General features: G+C 54.1%; 2 protein-coding genes across 4 annotated transcripts; one reads left to right on the top strand and one right to left on the bottom strand.

Annotated features, from left to right (window-relative positions):
* Positions 1-559: 559 nt before the first annotated feature.
* On the top strand, positions 560-7,655 carry SHFL (shiftless antiviral inhibitor of ribosomal frameshifting). 2 transcript variants are annotated; one of them, XM_019015218.4, is made up of 8 exons: positions 560-895; positions 1,370-1,493; positions 1,692-1,741; positions 4,055-4,093; positions 4,296-4,445; positions 5,662-5,765; positions 5,888-6,042; positions 6,482-7,655. In XM_019015218.4, exons 1-8 carry the CDS (start codon positions 875-877, stop codon positions 6,712-6,714), a joined length of 876 nt encoding a protein of 291 aa, XP_018870763.1. In that variant the 5' UTR covers positions 560-874; the 3' UTR covers positions 6,715-7,655. The 2 variants fall into 2 exon arrangements, with proteins under 2 accessions (XP_018870763.1, XP_018870764.1); XM_019015219.4 differs by having other exon boundaries at positions 575-895; positions 5,996-6,042.
* Positions 6,750-17,083, bottom strand: ANGPTL6 (angiopoietin like 6). Of its 2 annotated transcripts, XM_055371805.2 has the most exons (6): positions 16,926-17,083; positions 10,397-10,988; positions 9,173-9,353; positions 8,105-8,292; positions 7,761-8,031; positions 6,750-7,191 (listed from the first exon to the last, which is right to left on the bottom strand). In XM_055371805.2, exons 2-6 carry the CDS (start codon positions 10,976-10,978, stop codon positions 7,001-7,003), a joined length of 1,413 nt encoding a protein of 470 aa, XP_055227780.1. In that variant the 5' UTR covers positions 10,979-10,988; positions 16,926-17,083; the 3' UTR covers positions 6,750-7,000. The 2 variants fall into 2 exon arrangements, with proteins under 2 accessions (XP_055227780.1, XP_063557060.1); XM_063700990.1 differs by lacking the exon at positions 16,926-17,083 and having other exon boundaries at positions 10,397-11,559.
* Between the last annotated feature and the right edge of the window lie 2,950 nt (positions 17,084-20,033).

Consider the following 20,033-nt stretch of genomic DNA (forward strand, 5'->3'; position numbering starts at 1 on the left):
TGTCCCCAGGCTGGGCCAGAGCCCCACCACCTAAGGGCTCCCCGATGTGCCCTGTACTGGGTTAGAGTTGTCCGTCCCACGGGGTTCTTAACCATTGCAGATTCCCTGGATCCCTGAGACAGCCGGATTCTACCGGGCTACTAGAGACCAAGAATCTGTATTTTTCTCAAGCACCGCTCCCCCCAACCACACACACACTGCCTACCCCTATCAAGGGCACACAGCAGGTGGCCCAGTGACTAGTTGAACGCCTACTGCAAGCCAGGCGCTATTACGCGATCCACTCGGGAATCTTGGCACATACTCCACTCCATGGTGTAGACACCAGGATTCTCCCCATTTCACAGAGGGGTAAACTGAGGTTCAGAGAGGTGACCGTAGCTAGGACAGAGACTCAGGGCAGGAAAAGGGCCCAGGTCCTCATGAGCGCCAAACTCCCGGGGAAGGAGGGTGATGAACTTGGGGAGCGCGCGCTGGGTGGGGGGGCGCGGGGCCTCGCCGCGGCCTTCTGATGCGGCCCCGCCCCCACGAGGGACGTGAAGACGCGGACCCCGCGCAGCGTGGGGACATGTGACCGACTGCAGAGGCCGCGCCGCCTCCCCCGTCCGAGATCTGCGCGCTCCGCCGCAGGGTGCAGACCCGGGGCGCCCGCCTGGGTTTGGGGCGCAATAGCAGAGGCGGAGCCAGGGCGGAGCCAGCGCGCCGGGTCCCCCCTGAATCGAAAGCGAAACAGGGGCCGGGGAGGAAGGGCGGAGCCGGCCCCGAGGCACCGCCCCCTGCCCTGCGCGGCTGCTGGACCGACGGGCGCACCCAGGTAGGGGGGCGGCTGAGCCGCGCAGTGCGGACCCTCGCGGGGAACTGCGCCGCCGCCACCATGTCTCAGGAAGGTGTGGAGGTAAGCGATGGCTACGGCTGGGCCGGGGTCAGCCGCGACAGACCCCGAGGAGCGGCCGGGAGGCGCGGAGGGGGCTTCGCAGTTCCTGGGGACCCCCATTCTAGAACCCCAGATCCTTACCCCTGCCTGGCGCTCGCCCCCCTTGAAAAGGAAAGTGACTCCCACGTTTCCCCAGAGCGAAATGAGGCCTCCCCGAGGAAAAGCGGGGGCTGCAGGGTCAAAGGTCAGAGGCCAGAGATAACCTGGCCGCCCCCCCCACCTTAGGCTGGGACGCTCGCCCCAGTCCGCGCCTTCCCCCAACGCCCTGTGGGGACTTTGGCTTTTTCCAGGAAATGCCGTAAAGGGATGAAGGGGGGGGGCGGCGGAGGCCAAAACCAAGGGTCAAGTTCGGGCCGGGAGAACGGTGCCTAGAGATGGGGGAGGGATGATCCCGTTTCCCCTTCCCCCACCGGAACCCCCCTGTCTCCATCCCAGCTGGAGAAGAGCGTCCGGCGCCTCCGGGAGAAGTTTCATGGGAAGGTATCCTCCAAGAAGGCGGGGGCTCTGATGAGGAAATTCGGCAGCGACCACACGGGAGTGGGGCGCTCCATCGTGTACGGTGAGGCTGCGGGGGTCCCGGGCCTGGTGCGGGGACCGCGCGTGGGAGCGCCAAGGGGGCGTGGTCTAGGGAGAGGCGTTGAGATCACCTCCCCCGGAGGTCCCAGCCTTGGGGAGGCTCTGCGTCGCGGCTCTGGGTGGCCTGGAACTCCCACAGACCCTTCAAGGGCCCTTCCCTTATATGCACTCTCCCCCGCAGGGGTAAAGCAAAAAGATGGCCAAGAACTAAGTAACGATCTGGATGCCCAGGTAACCTGTCCCCTCCCCTCGCAAAGAACCGGGTCACGGGAGGGAGAGCAAGAGGGGGGACCCGACCCGTTCATGGTGACTGACCCCTCTCTGAAACAGGAGGGACCAGGCATTGTCGGTCCATAACTCATCACCCAATCTCACTTTTTCACCTCTCCATCATTTGTCCGGCCAGGGAGCCTGCAAACAGTAGGCGCTCATTATGTGCTGATTGTATTCAATGGGGGAGAGAGCCATGAAACTAAGCAATGAAAGGAGCCAGGATTATTGCCATCATAGCGGGGGCGCAGAGGTCAGAGAAGGCTTACTGGAGGAGGAGGCACCAAGCCTTAAAGGATGGGGAGGAGTGAGCCCTGGGAGGGGAAAGGGAAAGAAAGGCAGGGGTCTTGGGGTGGGGGAGGGAATGGCATAAGCAAAGGCTGGGAGGTGGGGAAGGGTTGTTAGTGGCAGTCTCTAGAAAGGCTGGGATGAGCAGAGGATTGGGGAGGAGAGAGAGGCAGGGGAATGGAACCCTTGTGTTGAATGAATGAATGAATGAATGAATGAATGGCTTTGAAGCACAGGTGCATCATGGCTACTTTGCTTCTTTGACAGCTTTGGTGATGGGAACGCTGTGGATTTAGCCTGCCTGAAAGGCTCAGTGTAGGGCTGTTAAAGAGTATAATAGGCCGGGCGCGGTGGCTCACGCCTGCGATCCCAACACTTTGGGAGGCCGAGGCAGGCGGATCACCTGAGGTCGGGAGTTTGAGACCAGCCTGACCAACATGGAGAAACCCGTCTCTACTAAAAAATACAAAATTAGCTGGGCATGGTGGCGCATGCCTGTAATCCAGCTACTCGGGAGGCTGAGGCAGGAGAATCACTTGAACCCAGGAGGCGGAGGTTGCAGTGAGCTGAGATCACACCATTGCACTCCAGCCTGGGCAACAAGAGTGAAACTCTGTCTCAAAAAAAAAAAAAAAAAAATGCCGGGCGCGGTGGCTCATGCCTGTAATCCCAGCACTTTGGGAGGCCAAGGCAGGTGGATCATGAGGTCAGGAGATCGAGACCATCCTGGCTAACATGGTGAAACCCCGTCTATACTAAAAATACGAAAAAAAAAATTAGCCGGGTGTGCTGTAGTCCCAGCTACTCAGGAGGCTGAGGCAGGAGAATGGCGTGAACCCGGGAGGCGGAGCTTGCAGTGAGCCGAGATCGCACCACTGCACTCCAGCCTGGGCAACAGAGCGATTCTCCGTCTCAAACAAAAACAAACAAAACCAGAGTATAACAAAACATGTATCATAGTCTACATTTATACATATAAAAGTATGATAAAAATGATAGCAGAGGGGCCAGGTGTGGTGGCTCACGCCTGTAATTCCAGCACTTTGGGAGGTTGAGGCGGGCAGATCACTTGAGGTCAGGAGTTCAAGATTAGCCTGGCCAACACGGTGAAACCCCTTCTCTATTAAAAATACAAAAAATTAGCTGGGCGTGGTGGTGCATGCTTGTAATCCCAGCTACTTGGGAGGCTAAGGCAGAAGAATCACTTGAACCTGGGAGGCAGAGGTTGCAGTCAGCCGAGATTGTGCCATTGCACTCCAGCCTGGGCGACAAGAGCGAAACTCCGTCTCAAAAATAAAATAATAATAATAATAATAATAATATTAGCAGAGGGTAGCATTCATTGAGTACTTCCCACATGGCAAGACTCCAGGAATTTATTTATTTCATCACCGCAGTGACCCCAGGAGACAGGTCCTATTATTTATCCCCATTTCACAGACAAAGAAACTGAGGCCGAAGTCGCTTGCCAGCAAGCAGGGGCAGCTGCGATTTGAACCCTGGCCACCTGGAGTCAGAGCCTGGGCTCTAACATGCCTGTCAGTGGGAACCCAGGGGGCAGGGAGTGGCTTGCCCAAGTCCCCACAGCTGGAAGTGATACAGCTGGGATTTGAACCCACATCTCTCTCCCACTTAGCCGAGCACAACGTGGCCTCAAAGGGGCGATATGTCACAACACCAACAAGCATGTGGCATTTGCAGGCAGGAAGTGAGTATGGGGGTCAGGCTAGCCTCACTCAGGCAAGCCCTCCCCTAAGCCTCAGTTTCCCCATCTGAGCAATAAGGTAACAGGTGTGCCCACCTCTCAGGGCTGCTATGAGGACAACTGAGGCCACACACCTGGCTCTCAATAAGTGAGTGGTGCTCTGTGAGCTTCTGGCGAGTTAGGGGCACCCTACTCATTGCGGCTGGGGGCCTCCCCCAGCAAACGGGTGGAAAGAGGCCTGAGCCCCATCCCCAGTTTCTGCCCCTGCTATCTCCACCCAGGATCCACCAGAAGATATGAAGCAGGACCGGGACATTCAGGTGAGTTGGTGGCTAGGGCTTGGGATGGGGAAGTGGGGAGGGGGACATCTGCAGGCACAGAAGGATGTCCATTAGGGCAGGAGGGGAGATATTCACTGGGGCAGGAAGAGGACTCGTCTGTAGGGAGAGGAGGGCTGATGCTTATGTTGGTGCAGAAGGGGTGACACCCCCCCACCTCATCCCCACCTGCCCCATTCCACAGGCAGTGGCGACCTCCCTCCTGCCACTGACAGAAGCCAACCTACGCATGTTTCAACGTGCCCAGGACGACCTTATCCCTGCTGTGGACCGGCAGTTTGCCTGCTCCTCCTGCGACCACGTCTGGTGGCGCCGCGTGCCCCAGCGGAAGGAGGTGATGACCTAAAACTTAACCTCGACTTTGACTGTCCCGAACTCCACTCCTGACTCCCATCCTCAGTGACTGTACCTCTGACCTAAGGATTTCAATCACTGAGAGTCCAATCCCTGACCTCCAAACTCAGAGCTCAGCCTTGATCTCTGATCCCAACCCCTGACCCAGGACTGGACTTCTGACCTTAAATGTGAGAAGCCCAATACCTCCTTACCCCAGAACCTGACCCTTGACCCACAATTGAACAGCTACTACAGAAATCAAACCTGGCCAGGCGCAGTGGCTCATGGCCGCAATCTCAGTGTTTTGGGAGGCTAAGTAGGGAGGATCGCTTGAACTTAGGAGTTTGAGACCAGCCTGGGTGACAGGGTGAGACCCTGTCTCCAAAAAAATATGTTTTGAAGACATGGGGTCTCGCCCTGTCACCCAGGCTGGAGTACAGTGGCGGGATCATAGCTCACTGCAGCCTCCACCTCCTGGGCTCAGGTGATCCTCCCACCTCAACCTCCCAAGCAGCTGGGACTACAGGCCTGCACCACCACACTTGGCTAATTTTTGTATTTTGTGTGTGTGTGTGGAGATGGGGTTTTGCCATGTTGCCCAAGCTGGTCTCAAACTCCTGGGCTCAAGCAATCTACCACCTCAGCCTCCCAAAGTGCTGAGATTACAGGCATGAGCCACTGTGCCTGGCAAAAAAAAATTATTTTAATTAAAAAAAAATTTTAATTAGCTGGGAGTGGTGGTGTGTGCCTGTGGTCCCAACTACTCAGGAGGCTGAGGTGGGAGGATCGTTTGAGCCTGGGAGGTCGAGGCTGCAGTAAGCCATGATCACAACACTGCATTCCAGCCTGGGTGACAGAGTGAGACTCTGTCTCTAAAAAAAAAAAAGAGAAAGAAAAGAAACCAAATCTGACCTCAGAAGCACAGCCCCAAATCTGGCTTCTGAACCTCCTGACTAGTAGTTCACTTCAGGTCAATGCTTAACTAGTTCTTGCAAAAGAGGCAGGAAGCCAAGATGTGTAGTGTTTGCCAATTTCTGTGGTGTAAATATTCCCACCATGGTCAATATCAGGCTACCCACGTGAAGTCACTGATTGAGTTGGGTTGCTCAAGCTGAGGCCAGCCGCTGCAGCACACTGCTAGCCCTGACCCCAACCTCAGACACCTCTGACAATCCTTGGTCTCCTCTCTGTACCTCCCTGCCCACCACCACCAGGTATCCCGGTGCCGGAAATGCCGGAAGCGCTACGAGCCAGTGCCAGCTGACAAGATGTGGGGCCTGGCTGAGTTCCACTGCCCGAAGTGTCGGCACAACTTCCGGTGAGGGCGCTGACCCCCAGCTCCCCTTCAGCCCTGCCCTACCCCAGCCCTGCCCCTCCCTGCCCTGGCCCCACCCTGGCCCAGCCTCGCCCTCGGACCCTCACAGCCCTGCCCGCCCCCAGGGGCTGGGCACAGATGGGGTCCCCGTCCCCCTGCTACGGGTGCGGCTTCCCCGTGTATCCAACACGGATCCTCCCCCCGCGCTGGGACCGGGACCCGGATCGCCGCAGCACCCACACTCACTCCTGCTCAGCTGCCGACTGCTACAACCGGCGAGGTGAGGCTCTTCTCCCCCAAAAGCCTGGACAGTCTTTGTCCCCTTCTGTGCCTTTAAGTCCCCAAATCTCCACTCAGTCCACTTTGTCTCCCACAGCAGCAGCCACTGCTTCCACATGGCCTCCATGACCCCCCAGTCTCCGTGGTCTTGCCCACGAGGCTCTGAGGTTTCAGCCCAGTGGCCCGTGCCTGAGGGTCCCCATGGCCTCTGCCCCCATGGTCTCTGGGTTTGGGGCCCCTGTTTTGTCCCCTGTAATCTCAGGTGACCCCCATGTCCCCAGGTCTCCTGTATCTTCAACACCCCTGAATGTCCAGTTGCGCTGGTCCCCGTATCTGGTGGTCTCAGCTCCTCCCTAGAGCCCCGCGTGGCCTAAGTCCCCTCCTCCCCAGACTCTCATGGGACCTCCAGCCCCATGTCTGCAGCACCTCTCCCTCCCTAGAGCCCCACGTGCCTGGGACATCCTGTGCTCACCCCAAGAGCCGGAAGCAGAACCACCTGCCCAAAGTGCTCCACCCCAGCAACCCTCACATTAGCAGTGGCTCCACTGTGGCCACCTGCTTGAGCCAGGGCGGCCTCCTGGAAGACCTGGACAACCTCATCCTGGAGGACCTGAAGGAGGAGGAGGAGGAAGAGGAGGAGGTGGAGGACGAGGAGGGCGGGCCCAGGGAGTGACCCCTGCCAGGTGCAGATACAAACCAGACACGGTCTGTGGCTACTTTGTGTTATTATAAGATATGAGCTCAAACCGAGATATGAATGACCTTGGGGAGCCATCTGGGGCCAAGATATTGACGGGGGGGATTCCTGGGTCCCATTTTCAGCGCCCAGGGTCACAGATCCACAGTGGGAAGTTCTGTGGGACACATTGGCACTGAGCCACAAAGAAGGTGTGGCCAGAACAACTTGGGCTCCTGCTGACCAATGTCCCCTGGGGCCTAGGGGACAGAGGAACACAGAGTCACAGCTTCAGGGGCCGAATGAGCATGGCGGCCTTCCTGAGAGAGTATGCCCCACCACGAAACTCAGCCCAGTAGACACCATCCTGGTAGCGGCTTCGGTAGTGGCCGCCGTGGTGCCACACACCGTTGAGGTTGGAGTGGGCACAGGCATGGTACCACCAGCCTCCCCGCTGGTACAGGGCACAGTTACCTGAGGGGAGAGAGAGAGTCCATGTCCTCTCACCAGAATAAAAGCCTCTACCTGCACCTCACAGTGCAAGGCTTTTGCCAGGCATCCCCTGGCCCCTCCCATTCTTATTGAATACAAGCCCTGATCTTCCATCTCCTCAGCAAAAAAATAGGAGCCCTGGCCCCCCAACTTTCTTCAGAGTAATAGCCTTAATTCCTTCCCTATCTCCTTACCAAAGTACAAGTCACACCTTTCCCACCTTTTCTGCAAACTAGGAGTCTACCGTTCATTCCTTTATCAAAGAAAAGTATCTACTTCCTTTCTAGAATAAGAGTACTAGCTCTCACCCTCTGCCCTTTACTTGAACAGGAGTCTTGATTCTTTTTTTGCCTCATCAGAGAAGGAATCTGGACTCCCCATCCCCCCACCAGGATAAAAGTCCTGACCTTTGTTCTCTTGACAGAATAAAAGCTTGCTTATCCTTATACTTACCAGAGGGGCGTCTTACCTACCCTACCTCCTTTCATTCCCTCACCAGAACAGGAGTCCCGCCTCCCCTATCCTCTCACCAGAATAGGAGTTCTCCTTACCAGAATAGGAGTCTCGGTCCCTATCCACGGTGCTGAAGGGCTTGTCATTGTGCCAGGAAAGAGAGTCTCCAGCATCACCATGGTACTGGCCAAGCCGCAGGCGGTAGTGGTCGCTCTCGGGTTCCAGGGAGAAGCCATCATAGTGGGCACATGCTCCACGGCCCCCCCAGTCCTCCAGGAGAACCAGCAGCTCATGGTCCCCACGGCTGGTCAGCTGATACACGTGTTCAAGGCCCAGCCAGTATTCTCCGTCTGGCCGCCCAAAGCCCGCCTGGCAGGGCAGGAAAGTCAGGAAGCCAGAACAGGCTCCCTCCCCTTCCCTGCCTCTGCCCACCTGTGCCCACCTTATAGTGCTGCCAGGTAGTGAAGAAGTTGACTGAACCATCTTGCCTCCGCTGGATCACAGTCCAGCCTCCACCCTCCAGTTGCTGCTCACACCATACTGACACTACGTGACGGCCCACTCGCAGTTCATACACTCCACTCTGTTCATGGCCTGCCTGGCGGGCCTCTGCACAATCCTGCCATGGGCCTGTGGGCACAGGGATATGGGGGAGGCACAGCCTGGGCTGACCAATCCCTTACTGGAGCAAGAGTCAAGATTCTCACAGGTCCTCTCACCAGAATAAGAGTTCTGCCTCTCCCACTTTTCTACCAAAGAGTCCTGCCTCTCCCATTTCCTCACCAGAATAAGAGGCCTGCCTCTCCCATTTCCTCACCAGAATCCGAGCTCCAATAGCCATTTCCTTACCTAAGAATCTGGGTCACTTGTCTCTAATCAAAGGAAATGTCAAGTCTGGGGTTCTTTTTTTTTTTTTTGAGATGGAGTCTCGCTCTGTCGCTCAGGCTGGAGTGCAGTGGCGCGATCTCGGCTCACTGCAAGCTCCGCCTCCCGGGTTCACGCCTTTCTCCTGCCTCAGCCTCCCGAGCAGCTGGGACTACAGGCACCCGCCACCACACCCAGCTAATTTTTTGTATTTTTAGTAGAGATGGGGTTTCACTGTGTTAGCCAGGATGGTCTTGATCTCCTGACCTCGTGATCCACCCACCTCGGCCTCCCAAAGTGCTGGGATTACAGGCATGAGCCATCGCGCCCGGCCAACTCTGGGGTTCTTAAACCCTGGTTTTTTATGGTCTCCTCACCATAATATAAGTCCTGAATATGGTACTCTGAACCAGTTCAAACTCTTACCAAAGTAGCAGTCCCAACCATCGCCTCACTAAAGTAAGAGTCCCTCCTCTTCTATTTCTTGTTTATCCTATTTTCACACCTTAGAAGTTTGGTCTTATTTTTAATCAGAATAAGAGTATCATTTCTTCCGGTCTTCTCACAATGAGAGAAATCTGCCACTAAAATCCTGACTCCTCAATTTTCCTCTACCCACAATTCCTCAGCCCTAATGTCGACTTACCCACAGGCTTGGTGGGGACCGCAGGGTGACCTGCAGGCATGGGAGAAGCCAAGGGCTCCTGCTGTCTCTGGGTCTGGTCTCTCTGGGGCTCTGGGGCTGGGTCCAGCATCCTACTGGTGTCATTGGTGCTACCCACAAGACGGACCGGAACCACAGGCACCAGTGGGGGTGGGGGCAGGACCTGGGGTGACGGAGAAAGTCAGGTGTAATTGCACTAACCCTCAGGCCAGGAGGCCTGGTCTCAGGGGCAGAAATGGTGGATAAATCTCCCAGCTCCCAAATGACCTGGACATCTGGCAGTGGGGGTGTCCCAGCCCTAGGAATGATCCTCCCCAAAAGCTAAACAACTTGGCTTTAAAGTGCAGACAGGCTGGGCGCTATGGCCCGTGCCTGTAATCCCAGCACTTTGGGAGGCCAAGGCGGGCGGATCACCTGAGGTCAGGAGTTCGAGACCAGCCTGACCAACATGGTGAAACCTCGGTCTCTACTAAAAATACGAAAAAAATTAACTGAGTGTGGTGGCTCACGCCTGTAATGCCAGCTACTCGGAAGGTTGAGGTAGGAGGATCGCTTGAACCTGGAAGGTGGAGGTTGCAGTGAGCCAAGATCGCACCGCTGCACTCCAGCCTGGGAGACAGAGCGAGACTCCATCTCAAAAATAAAATTAAAAAAATAAAGTGCAGACAGAGCTGGGCTTAAATACCGGCTCTTGGTGCTCATGGTTTAACTGATCTGTGCCCCAGCCTCCTCTGTAGAGTAGGGATAATAAGAACACATCCAACAGTATCTAACTTACTGACTCCTCTCACCAACCCTGTAATGTAGGGACTGTCACAGAGCAACATTCTCTTATCCCAAACCCAGACCAGGACACGTTCCAGAATTCAGAATAACACGGCTGGATTTAGACACAGTGACACAGGGAGGGTTATGTATATGCATGTGTGTATAGAATATACATAACACTCCTAAAGGGGTTTTTGGTCTTTACGTGATAATGATATGCTTAATTATAGGATCCTATGACTATTCACATTAAGTGGTTAAGTGAAGGCTATAAATAGCCACCAGTCACTTTTTGACCCAAATAAGTTACCAGAAGGGGCGAGTAGGAATCCGGTTTTCAGGGTTTTGCGGATTTCAGAACTGTGGATAAGAGATCGTGGGGTTGCAAAACCCCCATTTCACAGACGATGCTGCTCTCCGGGGAGGCTGCGAGGTTACCTGCTGCTGCCCGCCCGCGCCTCCCGGGCACAGGCGCTCCAGGCGGGCGATGAGACTGCTCTGCTGGGTGACGAGCTGCGCCAGCTCGCGGAACTTGACGTCCAGCTGGTGGAACCGGGCGGCGGCGCGCTGAGCCTCGGCGGACGCGTTGAGCACGCGCTCCCCGAGCAGCGCCAGCGCCGCGGCAGGCTCCGCCCCCAGATCCGCCCCCGGGCCCGCCCCGGGCCCCGCCTCGTGCTGCAGCTGCGCGCGCAACTGGCCCAGGCGCGCGCTCAGGCCGCGGCTCTCCTTGCGTAGCGCGCGCACCTCGCCGGCCACGGCGCCGTCGGCCGCCGCCAGCCTCTGCAGCTCGCGTAACAGCTCCTCGTGGCGGCCGACGCGCATGCGCAGCGCCGCCAGCTCGCTGGCGTTGGCGGCCTCGGGCGCCGCCCGCGTGGATGCGGGGCCGCTCCAGCACACGGCGCCCGTGAACTTCTGCGGGGGCAGCACGAAGGTGTAGGTGCAGCGCGGGGCGCCCGCCCGCGCCCACGACGTGCCCAGCAGGAGCAGCAGCTGTAGCGCACGCAGCCAGGGCTTCCCCATCGCGGCGGACCTGCAGGCAGAGGAGGAACGGAAAGAAGACGGGATGCTGGGGCCCAGCGAGACCCCTCCGCTTCCACGCGGGGATGCGCGCGTCTACACCCGCGATGTCCCGGGCCCATAATTTCAGTCCCCATCTCATTCCCCTCGCGGCTGGAGGGCCCCAGGGTGATCCCACTCTGGCTTCAACACCGAGCTCCTGGCGCCAGGCCGGATAACGCATCTCAAGCATTCATTCATTCGACAAGCGAGGCCGGGCGCCGTAGCTCACGCCTGCAAGCTCAGCACTTTGGGAGGCCGAGGCGAGAGGATCGCTTGAGACCAGGAGTTCGAGACCAGCCTGGGCAACATGGGGAGACCCCTGTCTCTACAAAAAAAAAAAAAAAATTAGCCAGACGTGGTGCACACCTCTGGTCCCAGCTATTCGGGAGGCTGAGGCAGGAGGATCACTTGAGCCCAGGAGTTCAAGGCTTCAGTGAGCCATGATCGCTCCCCTGCACTCCAGCCCGGGCAACAAAGTGATACCCCATCTCAAAAATAAATAAATAAATAAAAACAAGGCTTATGGGGCTGTTCAGGCCGGTAATTCCAGCACTTTGGGAGGCCGAGGTGGGCTGATCACTTGAGCCTAGGAGTTGGAGACCAGCCTAGACAACACAGAGAGACCCTGTCTATACAAAAAATACAAAAATTAGCTGGGCATGGTGGCAAGGGCTTGTCATCCCAAGATCGCCTGAGCCCAGCAGTTCCAGGCTGCAGTGAGCTGTGATCACGCCACTGCACTCAAGCCTGGGCGACAGAGCAAGACTCTGTCTCAAAAGAAAAAAAAAAAAAAAAGCAGTCACTAGGCACACATGTGTGCCAGCCCCCTTTCTAGGCACTGGGAATACATTTAGGAACAAAACAGACAAAAATCCCTCCCCTAGTGGGCAAAAAAATAAATATGTACTGTATAGGATGAATAAATAGAGCATATTAGACAATGTTAAATGCTAAAAATAGCAGTAGGGCCAGGCGCGGTGGCTCACTCCTGTAATCCCAGCACTTTGGGAGGCTGAGGCGGGTGGATCACGAGGTCAGGAGATCGAGACCATCCTGGCTAACACGGTGAAACCCCGTCTCTACTAAAAATACAAAAAGTTAGCTGGGCGTGGTGGCGGGCACTTGTAGTCCCAGCTACTTGGGAGGCTGAGGCAGGAGAATGGCGTGAACCTGGGAGGCAGAGCTTGCAGTGAGCCGAGATTGTGCCACTGCAGTCCAGCCTGGGTGACAGAGCGAGACTCCATCTCAAAAAAATAAAATAAAATAAAATAATAAATATAAAAATAACAGTAGGACTGGTGAGGCGGCTCAGGCCTGTGTTAAGGCGGGAAGACTGCTTGAGGCCAGGAATTCAAGACCAGACTCCAGACTGGGTAACATATCCAGACCCTGTCTCTACCAAAAAAAAAAAAAAAAAAAGGAACTGCAAGTGCACAGAACCACATCTGGCTAATGTTTAAATTTTCTGTATAGTCAGGGTCTTGCTATGTTGCCTAGGCTGGTCTCCCCTGGCCTCAAGTAATCCACCTCTGCCTCCCAAAATGCTGAGATTACAGGTGTGACCCACCATGCCCTGCTAATTTTTAAACTATTTTGTAAATCTGGGCTCAGTGGCTCACACCTGTAATCCCAGCTGTTTGGGAGGCAGAGGCGGGAGGATCGATTGAGGCCAGGAGTTTGAAGCTGCAGTGAGCTATGATCGCAGCATTGCACTCCAGCCTGGGGACGAGAGCAAACCCTGTCTCTTAAAACAATAACAAAAAACAGCAAACTAGGTAAAGAATACGCAGGTCTGTGCAGGGGCAGCTGGAGAGGGGGTTGCCTAAAGGGAAGGCCTGGTGGAGGAGGAGATCTAAGTGCAAAAGCTCTGAGACTGGACCCTGCCTGATGTATTAAAGTAACCCGGGAGAGGTTAAAGCAAAAGCGAAGGGAGGCTGGGTGCTGTGGCTCATGTCTGTAATCCCAGCAGTTTGGGAGGCCAAGGTGGGTGGATCACCTGAGGTCAGGAATTCGAGACCAGCGTGACCAACATAGTGAAACCCCATCTCTACTGAAAGTACAAAATTAGCCGGGTGTGATGGTACAGGCCTGAAATCTCAGCTACTTGGGAGGCTGAGGCAGGAGAATCACTCGAACCTGGGAGGTGGAGGTTGCAGTGAGCCGAGATCACACCACCGCACTCCAGCCTGGGCAACAAAAGCAAAACACTGTCTCAAAAAAAAAAAAAAAAAAAAGCAAAGGGAGCAGGGTGCAAGGAGGTGAGGTGGGGTGAGGGAAACGTCTCACTAACTGCCTTCCCATCCGTCGGATATTGGAAACCCCATCTTCCACGTCCTCAGACCAAAACCCCAGCAGATCCAACCCATCTCAGCAGATCTAATCCATCAGCCGGACCCGTCTGCTCTTCTGTTTAGATCCTGAATTCCTCCACGTCTCCGCTACTCCCCACTGCCCCCAGACCCTCCCTGAATTCCCAGCTCAAGACACCATCTGGATGACAGCAGCTGCCTCCCTGCTCTCTGGATTTCCATCCTCAACCCCAGGTCTAGTCTCCCCGACAGCAGCCAGAGGGCGCCTGTGAACATCTGAGTCAGTTCACATCCCTCCCTCCCTCCCTCCTCTGCCCTGAATCCTTCTTGGCTCCCACCTCCTTTAGAGGAAAAGCCTAAATCCACCCATGGTCCATAAAAAGTTGCGCTATCTTGGTGACTCACGCCTGTAATCCCAGCACTTTGGGAGGCGGAGGCGGGCGGATCACGAGGTCAGGAGATCGAGACCATCCTGGCTAACACGGTGAAACCCCGTCTCTACTGAAAATACAAAAAAATTAGCCAGGCGTGGTGGCGGGTGCCTGTAGTCCTAGCTACTCGGGAGGCTGAGGCAGGAGAATGACGTGAACCCAGGAGGCAGAGCTTGCAGTGAGCCGAGACTGTGCCACTGCACTCTAGCCTGGGCAACAGAGCAAGACTCCATCTCAAAAAAAAAAAAACAAAACTTGTGCTATCTGCCATATCCCCTTCTGCCCTCCTCCCAGGCCCTTCCTCACACGAAGCAAGTTCCAGCCTCAGGTCCTTTGTACCTGCTGTTTTTGCAGCCTGGAACATTGTTCACAATTTAACATCATTCCCTTCCTATCCTTATTCAAGTCTCAGCAACGCTCCTTGAACAGCAGATTTAGGGTTGTACCTCCATATACAAGCTCTCTCTCTCTGTCTCTCCCTCTCTCTCTCTTTCTCTCTTTCTCTCTCTCTCTCTCCCCCACGCCCTCTTTTTTTTTTTTTTTTTAAGACGGAGTCTCGCTCTGCAATCTCAGCTCACTGCAACCTCCACCTCCCGGGTTCAAGTGATTCTTGTGCCTCAGCCTCCGAAGTAGCTGGGACTACAGGCATGTGCCACCACACCCAGCTAATTTTTGTATTTTTAGTAGAGACAGGGGTGCCTGATCAACAGGTGAAATCCCGTCTCTACTAAAAGTACAAAAAATTAGCTGGGCGTGGTGGCGCATGCCTGTAATCCCAGCTACTCAGGAGGCTGAGGCAGAAGAATGGCTTGAACCTGGCAGAGGTTGCAGTGAGCTGAGACCACACTGCCTTCTAGCCTAGGCAACCTGGGTGAGACTCCATCTCAAAAAAAAGAAAAAAAAGAGAGAGTCGTGCTCTGTTGCCCAGGCTGGAGTGCAGTGGAGCAATCATAGCTCACTGTAGCCTCCAATTCCTGCGCTCAAGTGGTCCTCCTGCCTCAGCCTCCTGAGTGGTTGGAACTACAGGAGCGCACCACCATGCCCAGCTACTTTTTTGTAGGGAGGGGGTCTCACTGTGTTGCCCGGGCTAGTCTCAAACTCCTAGGCTCAAGTGATCCTCCCACCTTGGACTCCCAAAGTGCTGAAATTACAGATGTGAGCGACCACACCGGCCCTAAACCTACACTTCCTGATGCCTGTACAAGCACATATCCCGAGGGTCTCCATCTCACACACACATTGCCTCATTCATGCATTCAACCACAGATGCCTTGAGTGCCTATTGTGTGCCAGGGATGCTGTTTTAGGCAATGAGGACACAGCCTTAACCCAAACAGACAAAATTCCTGCCCTTGAAGAGCTGACATTCAAGTTGGGAGAACAGAGAAATAAGTCAAACAGCCGCTAGGTAGGTCAGAGGGTAATCGTGCTTAGGAGAAAAATGGAACAGGCAAGGGGGTGACAGTCCTGGAGGTGGGGGACATTTAATAGAGGAGTCAGGACTGGGTGTGCTGACTCACGCCTGTAATCCCAGCACTTTGGGAGGCTGAAGTGCCTGTAATCCCAGCACTTTGGGAGGCTGAGGTGGGAGGATCACTTGAGGCCAGGAGTTTGAGACCAGCTTGGCTAACGTGGCGAAACCCTGTCTCTACTGAAAATACAAAAATCAGCCAGGCGTAGTGGCACGTGCCTGTAGTCTCAGCTACTTAGGAGGCTGAGGCACAAGAATAACTTGAACCCGGAAGGCAGAGGTTGCAGTGAGCCATGATTGCACCACTGCACTCCAGCCTGGGCAATAGAGCGAGACTCTGTCTCAAAAAAAATAAAATAGAGGAGTCAGGAAAGGCCTCACAGAAGAAGTGACACTTGACTGGAACAATGCCTCATGCCTGTAATTTCAGCACTTTGGGAGGCCAAGGCAGGAGGATTGCTTGAGCCTAGGAGTTTGAGACCAGCCTGGCCAATATGGTGAAAGTCCATTTCTACTAAATATAAAAATAAAAATAAAATAAAGAATAAGTGACACTTTCACAAAGACCTGACGGAAGAGAGAGAAGAGGAAGAGCATTCCAGGCAGAGGGAACAGCAGGTGCAAAAGCCCGGAGATTGCACCCAAGAAATGGCAGAAAGGGGACAGGCACGGTGGCTCACGCCTGTAATCCCAGCACTTTGGGAGGCCGAGGCGGGAGGATCACCTGAGGTCGGGAGTTCAAGACCAGCCTGGCCAACATGGTGAAACCCCGTCTCTACTAAAAATACAAAAATTAGCTGGGCATGGTAATGCATGCCTGTAATCCCAGCTACTACTCAGGAGGCTGAGGTGGTAGAGTCACTTGAACTCAGGAGGCCGATGTTGCAGTGAGCCGAGATTGCGCCATTGCACTCCAACCTGGGCGACAGAGCAAGGCTCAAAAAAAAAAAAAAAAAAGAAAAGGCCAGGCACCGTGGCTCACGCCTGTAATCCCAGCACTTGGGAGGCTGAGGCGGGTGTATCATGGGGTCAGGTGATCGAGACCATCCTGGCTAACACAGTGAAATTCCGTCTCTACTAAAAATACAAAGAAAAAAAAAAATTAGCCGGGCATGGTGGCGAGCGCCTGTAGCCCCAGCCACTCCAGAGACTGAGGCAGGAGAATGGCGTGAACCCAGAAGGCGGAGCTTGCAGTGAGCTGAGATCGCGCCACTGCACTCCAGCCTGGGTGACAGAGCGAGACTCCGTCTCAAAAAAAAAAAAAAAGGAAATGGCAGAAATGTCTATGAGGCCGGAACAGAGAATGGGGAAGCAGGAGGAGGTAAGACGTGACAGGGCAAAGTGTGAAGGGTCCTGTGGGCCCGGAGGAGGACTTGGGTTTTATTCTGAGTCAGGCAGGAGCCATGGAGGGTTCTGGGCTGGAGATGGCCACGTTTACTTCTGGACTCAGACACCAAGCAGGGGCTCACAAGGATCCGGGGGTACGGTCCTCTCTTCGTCCCCTGATCACTGACATGCCCCACCCCCCACAACAGAGATTGACCAACCCCCCAGCACTGGGACGTGTGTATAACACCCACTGCCTTTCACACTCTCAGCCTGGGGTGGCGGGGTGGCCTGGGGGCCCCCAAGCCAAGCTGTGGTCGGAGTTTCCCCACAGTGAGAATCAACCTCCACCTACCTTCCCACCCTCTCACCTCTGATGCCCCAGACCCTGAATCCAGCGAAGCTCACAGAACACACAAGAAGTCCAAGGAAGAGCCGGGGGTCCAGTGGGGCCTCTGAGCTAGAGACGGGGAGAGGGCAGTGGGACAGAAGGAGAGAGGAGGCTTGGTAACCACTCCCCAGCCCCCAGAGCCTGGGAGTGGAGCTGGGATGCTGGGCCCAGGAGCCCAAACTATAAATATTTAGCATTTCCCGAATGAGAAATGAGACAGAATTGCCAGACCCCCCTGCCCAGGCCACCAGAGCCTGATAACACAGGTCAGTGTCCTGGACATCCCTCCCTTTCTCCCACACCCTCCACTGCAGAGCCCAGAGCGTGGGAGGCTGCAGGCCCTGGGGCAGCCAGGCGTGATCCCAGCCCCAGACACACACACACCACACATAGAACGAGGAACATCACTGGGGACTCACCGTGTGTAGGGCTTGGCTCTAAACTCTCCACACCTTTTATGTATTTGATCCTTACAACCTGAGCTGGATTCTGTATGTACCCTCATTTTACAGCAGGGAAAACTGAGGCTCAGAGAGGGTAAGCGACTTGCCTGCGGTCACACAGCCAAAAAGAGACCAGGACGGGAGCCAGCCGAGGTAGCTTGACTCAGAAACTCACACATGTACACTACAGCAGTCACACACATATGGGCACATAACAGAGTGGACACAAAGACACACACACACATTCGCACGCACGCACACATTAACACCCAGAGAAAGTCTGGGTGCAGTGGCTCATGCCTGAAAGCCAGCACTTTGGGAGGCCGAGGCAGGTGGATTACCTGAGGTCAGGAGTTCGAAACCATCCTTGCCAACATGCTAAAACCCCGTCTCTACTAACAATACAAAAATTAGCTGGGCATGGTGGCATGCGCCAGTAATCCCAACTACTCGGGAGGCTGAGGCAGGAGAATCACTTGAAGCCAGGAGGTGGAGGTTGCAGTGAGCCGCGATCGAGCAACCGCATGCACTCCAGCCTGGGCGACAAGACTGAAACTCCATCTCAAAAATAAATAAATAAATAAATAAATAAATAAATAAATAAATAAATAATAAATTGAGGAATTAATTAATTAAAATAAAAAATAAATATAAAAGACACAGCTGTAAATTTTTAAATTGTGATAAAACAATATATTCTTAAAGTGAAAACCCTACCTCAGTTACATGTGACTTATGTTTTCTGGATTAATCTGGATTTTATAATTAGAAATAAAAATGTAAGGCTGGGCTCAGTGGCTCACGCCTGTAATCCCAGCACTTTGGGAAGCCAAGGCGGGCAGATCACGAGGTCAGCAATTCAAGACCAGCCTGGCCAAGATGGTGAAACCCCGTCTCTACTAAAAATACAAAAATTTGCCAGGTGTGGTTGCCCATGCCTGTAATCCCAGCTACTCGGGAGGCTGAGGCAGGAGAATCGCTTGAACCCGGGGGGCGGAGGTTGCAGTGAGCACTCCAGCCTGGGTGACAGAGTAAGACTCTGTCTCAAAAAAAAAAAAAAAAAAAAGAAAGAAAGAAAAGAAATAAAAATGTAAGATTTTGAGTCCACATAATTATTTGTTGAAAATAATACAAGTCAGTATAATAGAGAAGCATTCATATATTCAACACTGCGAGACAAAACACCAGAGACCTTGGATTTGATAATTGATCTGATATTCTGGACAGTATTCATATGTAGAGTGATAGCTATCTCTCTTTGGTGTTTTTTTTGTTTTGTTTGTGTGTGTGTGTGTGTAGTTTTATGGTTCTGAGTTGGTGGCCAGTAAGTTCCATGTAGTGTTGGCACTTATTTAATTAACTATTCATGATTTTGTTAATAGCTTGTTATAGAATTCAGGCATATATTTTTCAGCATAAGAAGCCAAGCACACCAGCTTGTCATTGGAGAGAATATATTAAGTGAGAAAAACATTCAGGAATCAGAGCATTAACATGTTAAAGTTAGTGCTAAACATTGTCATGTTGGATCTGAACCTATCCTAATATATAACCATAAAGCTTGACTTCTGCATTGGAACTATGCTTTCATAAATAAAGGATATCTCATTGATTAAAAAAAATTAAAAAAAAGACACAGCTGGAAACATAACAGTTTCAGGCAACAACTGTATGTTCCAAATATGGTCACACACACATCACAACTTAAAGGGAAATGGGGTGGGCTGAGTGGGTCTTTATCTGTGTGTCAGGCTTGTCCACATCCTGGTTCTTGTGATCACACAGTAGTGCACAGATGCAAAACAGGTACACACAGGTGACACCCGGAAACCTATCCACCGCACCACAGAGGTCACCGTCTGTCTCCCACACACTCGGTCACATTTTCACACAAGTCAAATCACACGAGGACGGAACTGGGGGAAGTAACCATGCAGTCATTTCCCAGGGGTACAAAGAAACTCACGTAGAGCCCCACAGAGCACAGGCCCAGGGTCTGAGACCTGTCCAAAGGCCCCACCGACGACCAGCCACACGCCGGGAGAGTCACCACCTTCCCCTGGTCTGCACCGTCCTGAGCTCCTGAGTAACTCGAGTGGACTCCAGGGTTGAAAAAGGAAATGGTCGTCCCAGATCTAAGAGAGGCTGCCAGGCTGGGCTCTGGGCCTGGGTTGGGGCCCCCACACTGGGCCCCTCGGCCCCCCACCCTCAGCCCCCTCTGGCTTCCCCATTGGCAGTAGAGAGGGAGGGAACTTCGTAAGTCACAGAGAGGGGCTGAAGAATACAGAGAGTCAGACAGATGGAGATGGGAGAGGCATAGGGAGATGGCAGAGAAAGGGAGAGACGGGGAGTTGGGGAGAGACAGAGAGAGATGGGAAGATGGGGAGAGACACAGGGAGGCAGATGAGAAGAAAGAAACAGGGATGGGGCCAGACACAGAGAAAGGAAACTTCTTTAGTTTCCATCTTCAGTTATAAATGATGAAAGAGACAACTGATGACAGAGACAAAGTTACAAGAGGGAGAAAGAGACAGGGGGAAGACGAGGGGGAGGGGAGACACATCTGGGGGAGAGGAGGAAGAATTGGGGTGCCAGAGAGAGCAAGGAGGGAGAGGAGGCCGATGGGGGAGGAGAGAGTAATGTTC

This window comes from Gorilla gorilla, chromosome 20, assembly GCF_029281585.2.
Source record: "Gorilla gorilla gorilla isolate KB3781 chromosome 20, NHGRI_mGorGor1-v2.1_pri, whole genome shotgun sequence".
NCBI lineage: Eukaryota > Metazoa > Chordata > Mammalia > Primates > Hominidae > Gorilla > Gorilla gorilla.

Bases quoted from the DNA above. Each gene is read 5' to 3' on its own strand.
- ANGPTL6 (XM_055371805.2), bottom strand. From the start codon at position 10,978: ATGGGGAAGCCCTGGCTGCGTGCGCTACAGCTGCTGCTCCTGCTGGGC. The intron at 8,293-9,172 runs GTAAGTCGACAT...CTGTGCCCACAG, and splicing joins GGTCCCCACCAAGCCTGTGG to GCCCATGGCAGGATTGTGCA. The intron at 8,032-8,104 runs GTGGGCACAGGT...CTGCCCTGCCAG, and splicing joins CTACCTGGCAGCACTATAAG to GCGGGCTTTGGGCGGCCAGA.
- SHFL (XM_019015218.4), top strand. From the start codon at position 875: ATGTCTCAGGAAGGTGTGGAG. The intron at 1,742-4,054 runs GTAACCTGTCCC...ATCTCCACCCAG, and splicing joins GTAACGATCTGGATGCCCAG to GATCCACCAGAAGATATGAA. The intron at 4,094-4,295 runs GTGAGTTGGTGG...CCCATTCCACAG, and splicing joins AGCAGGACCGGGACATTCAG to GCAGTGGCGACCTCCCTCCT.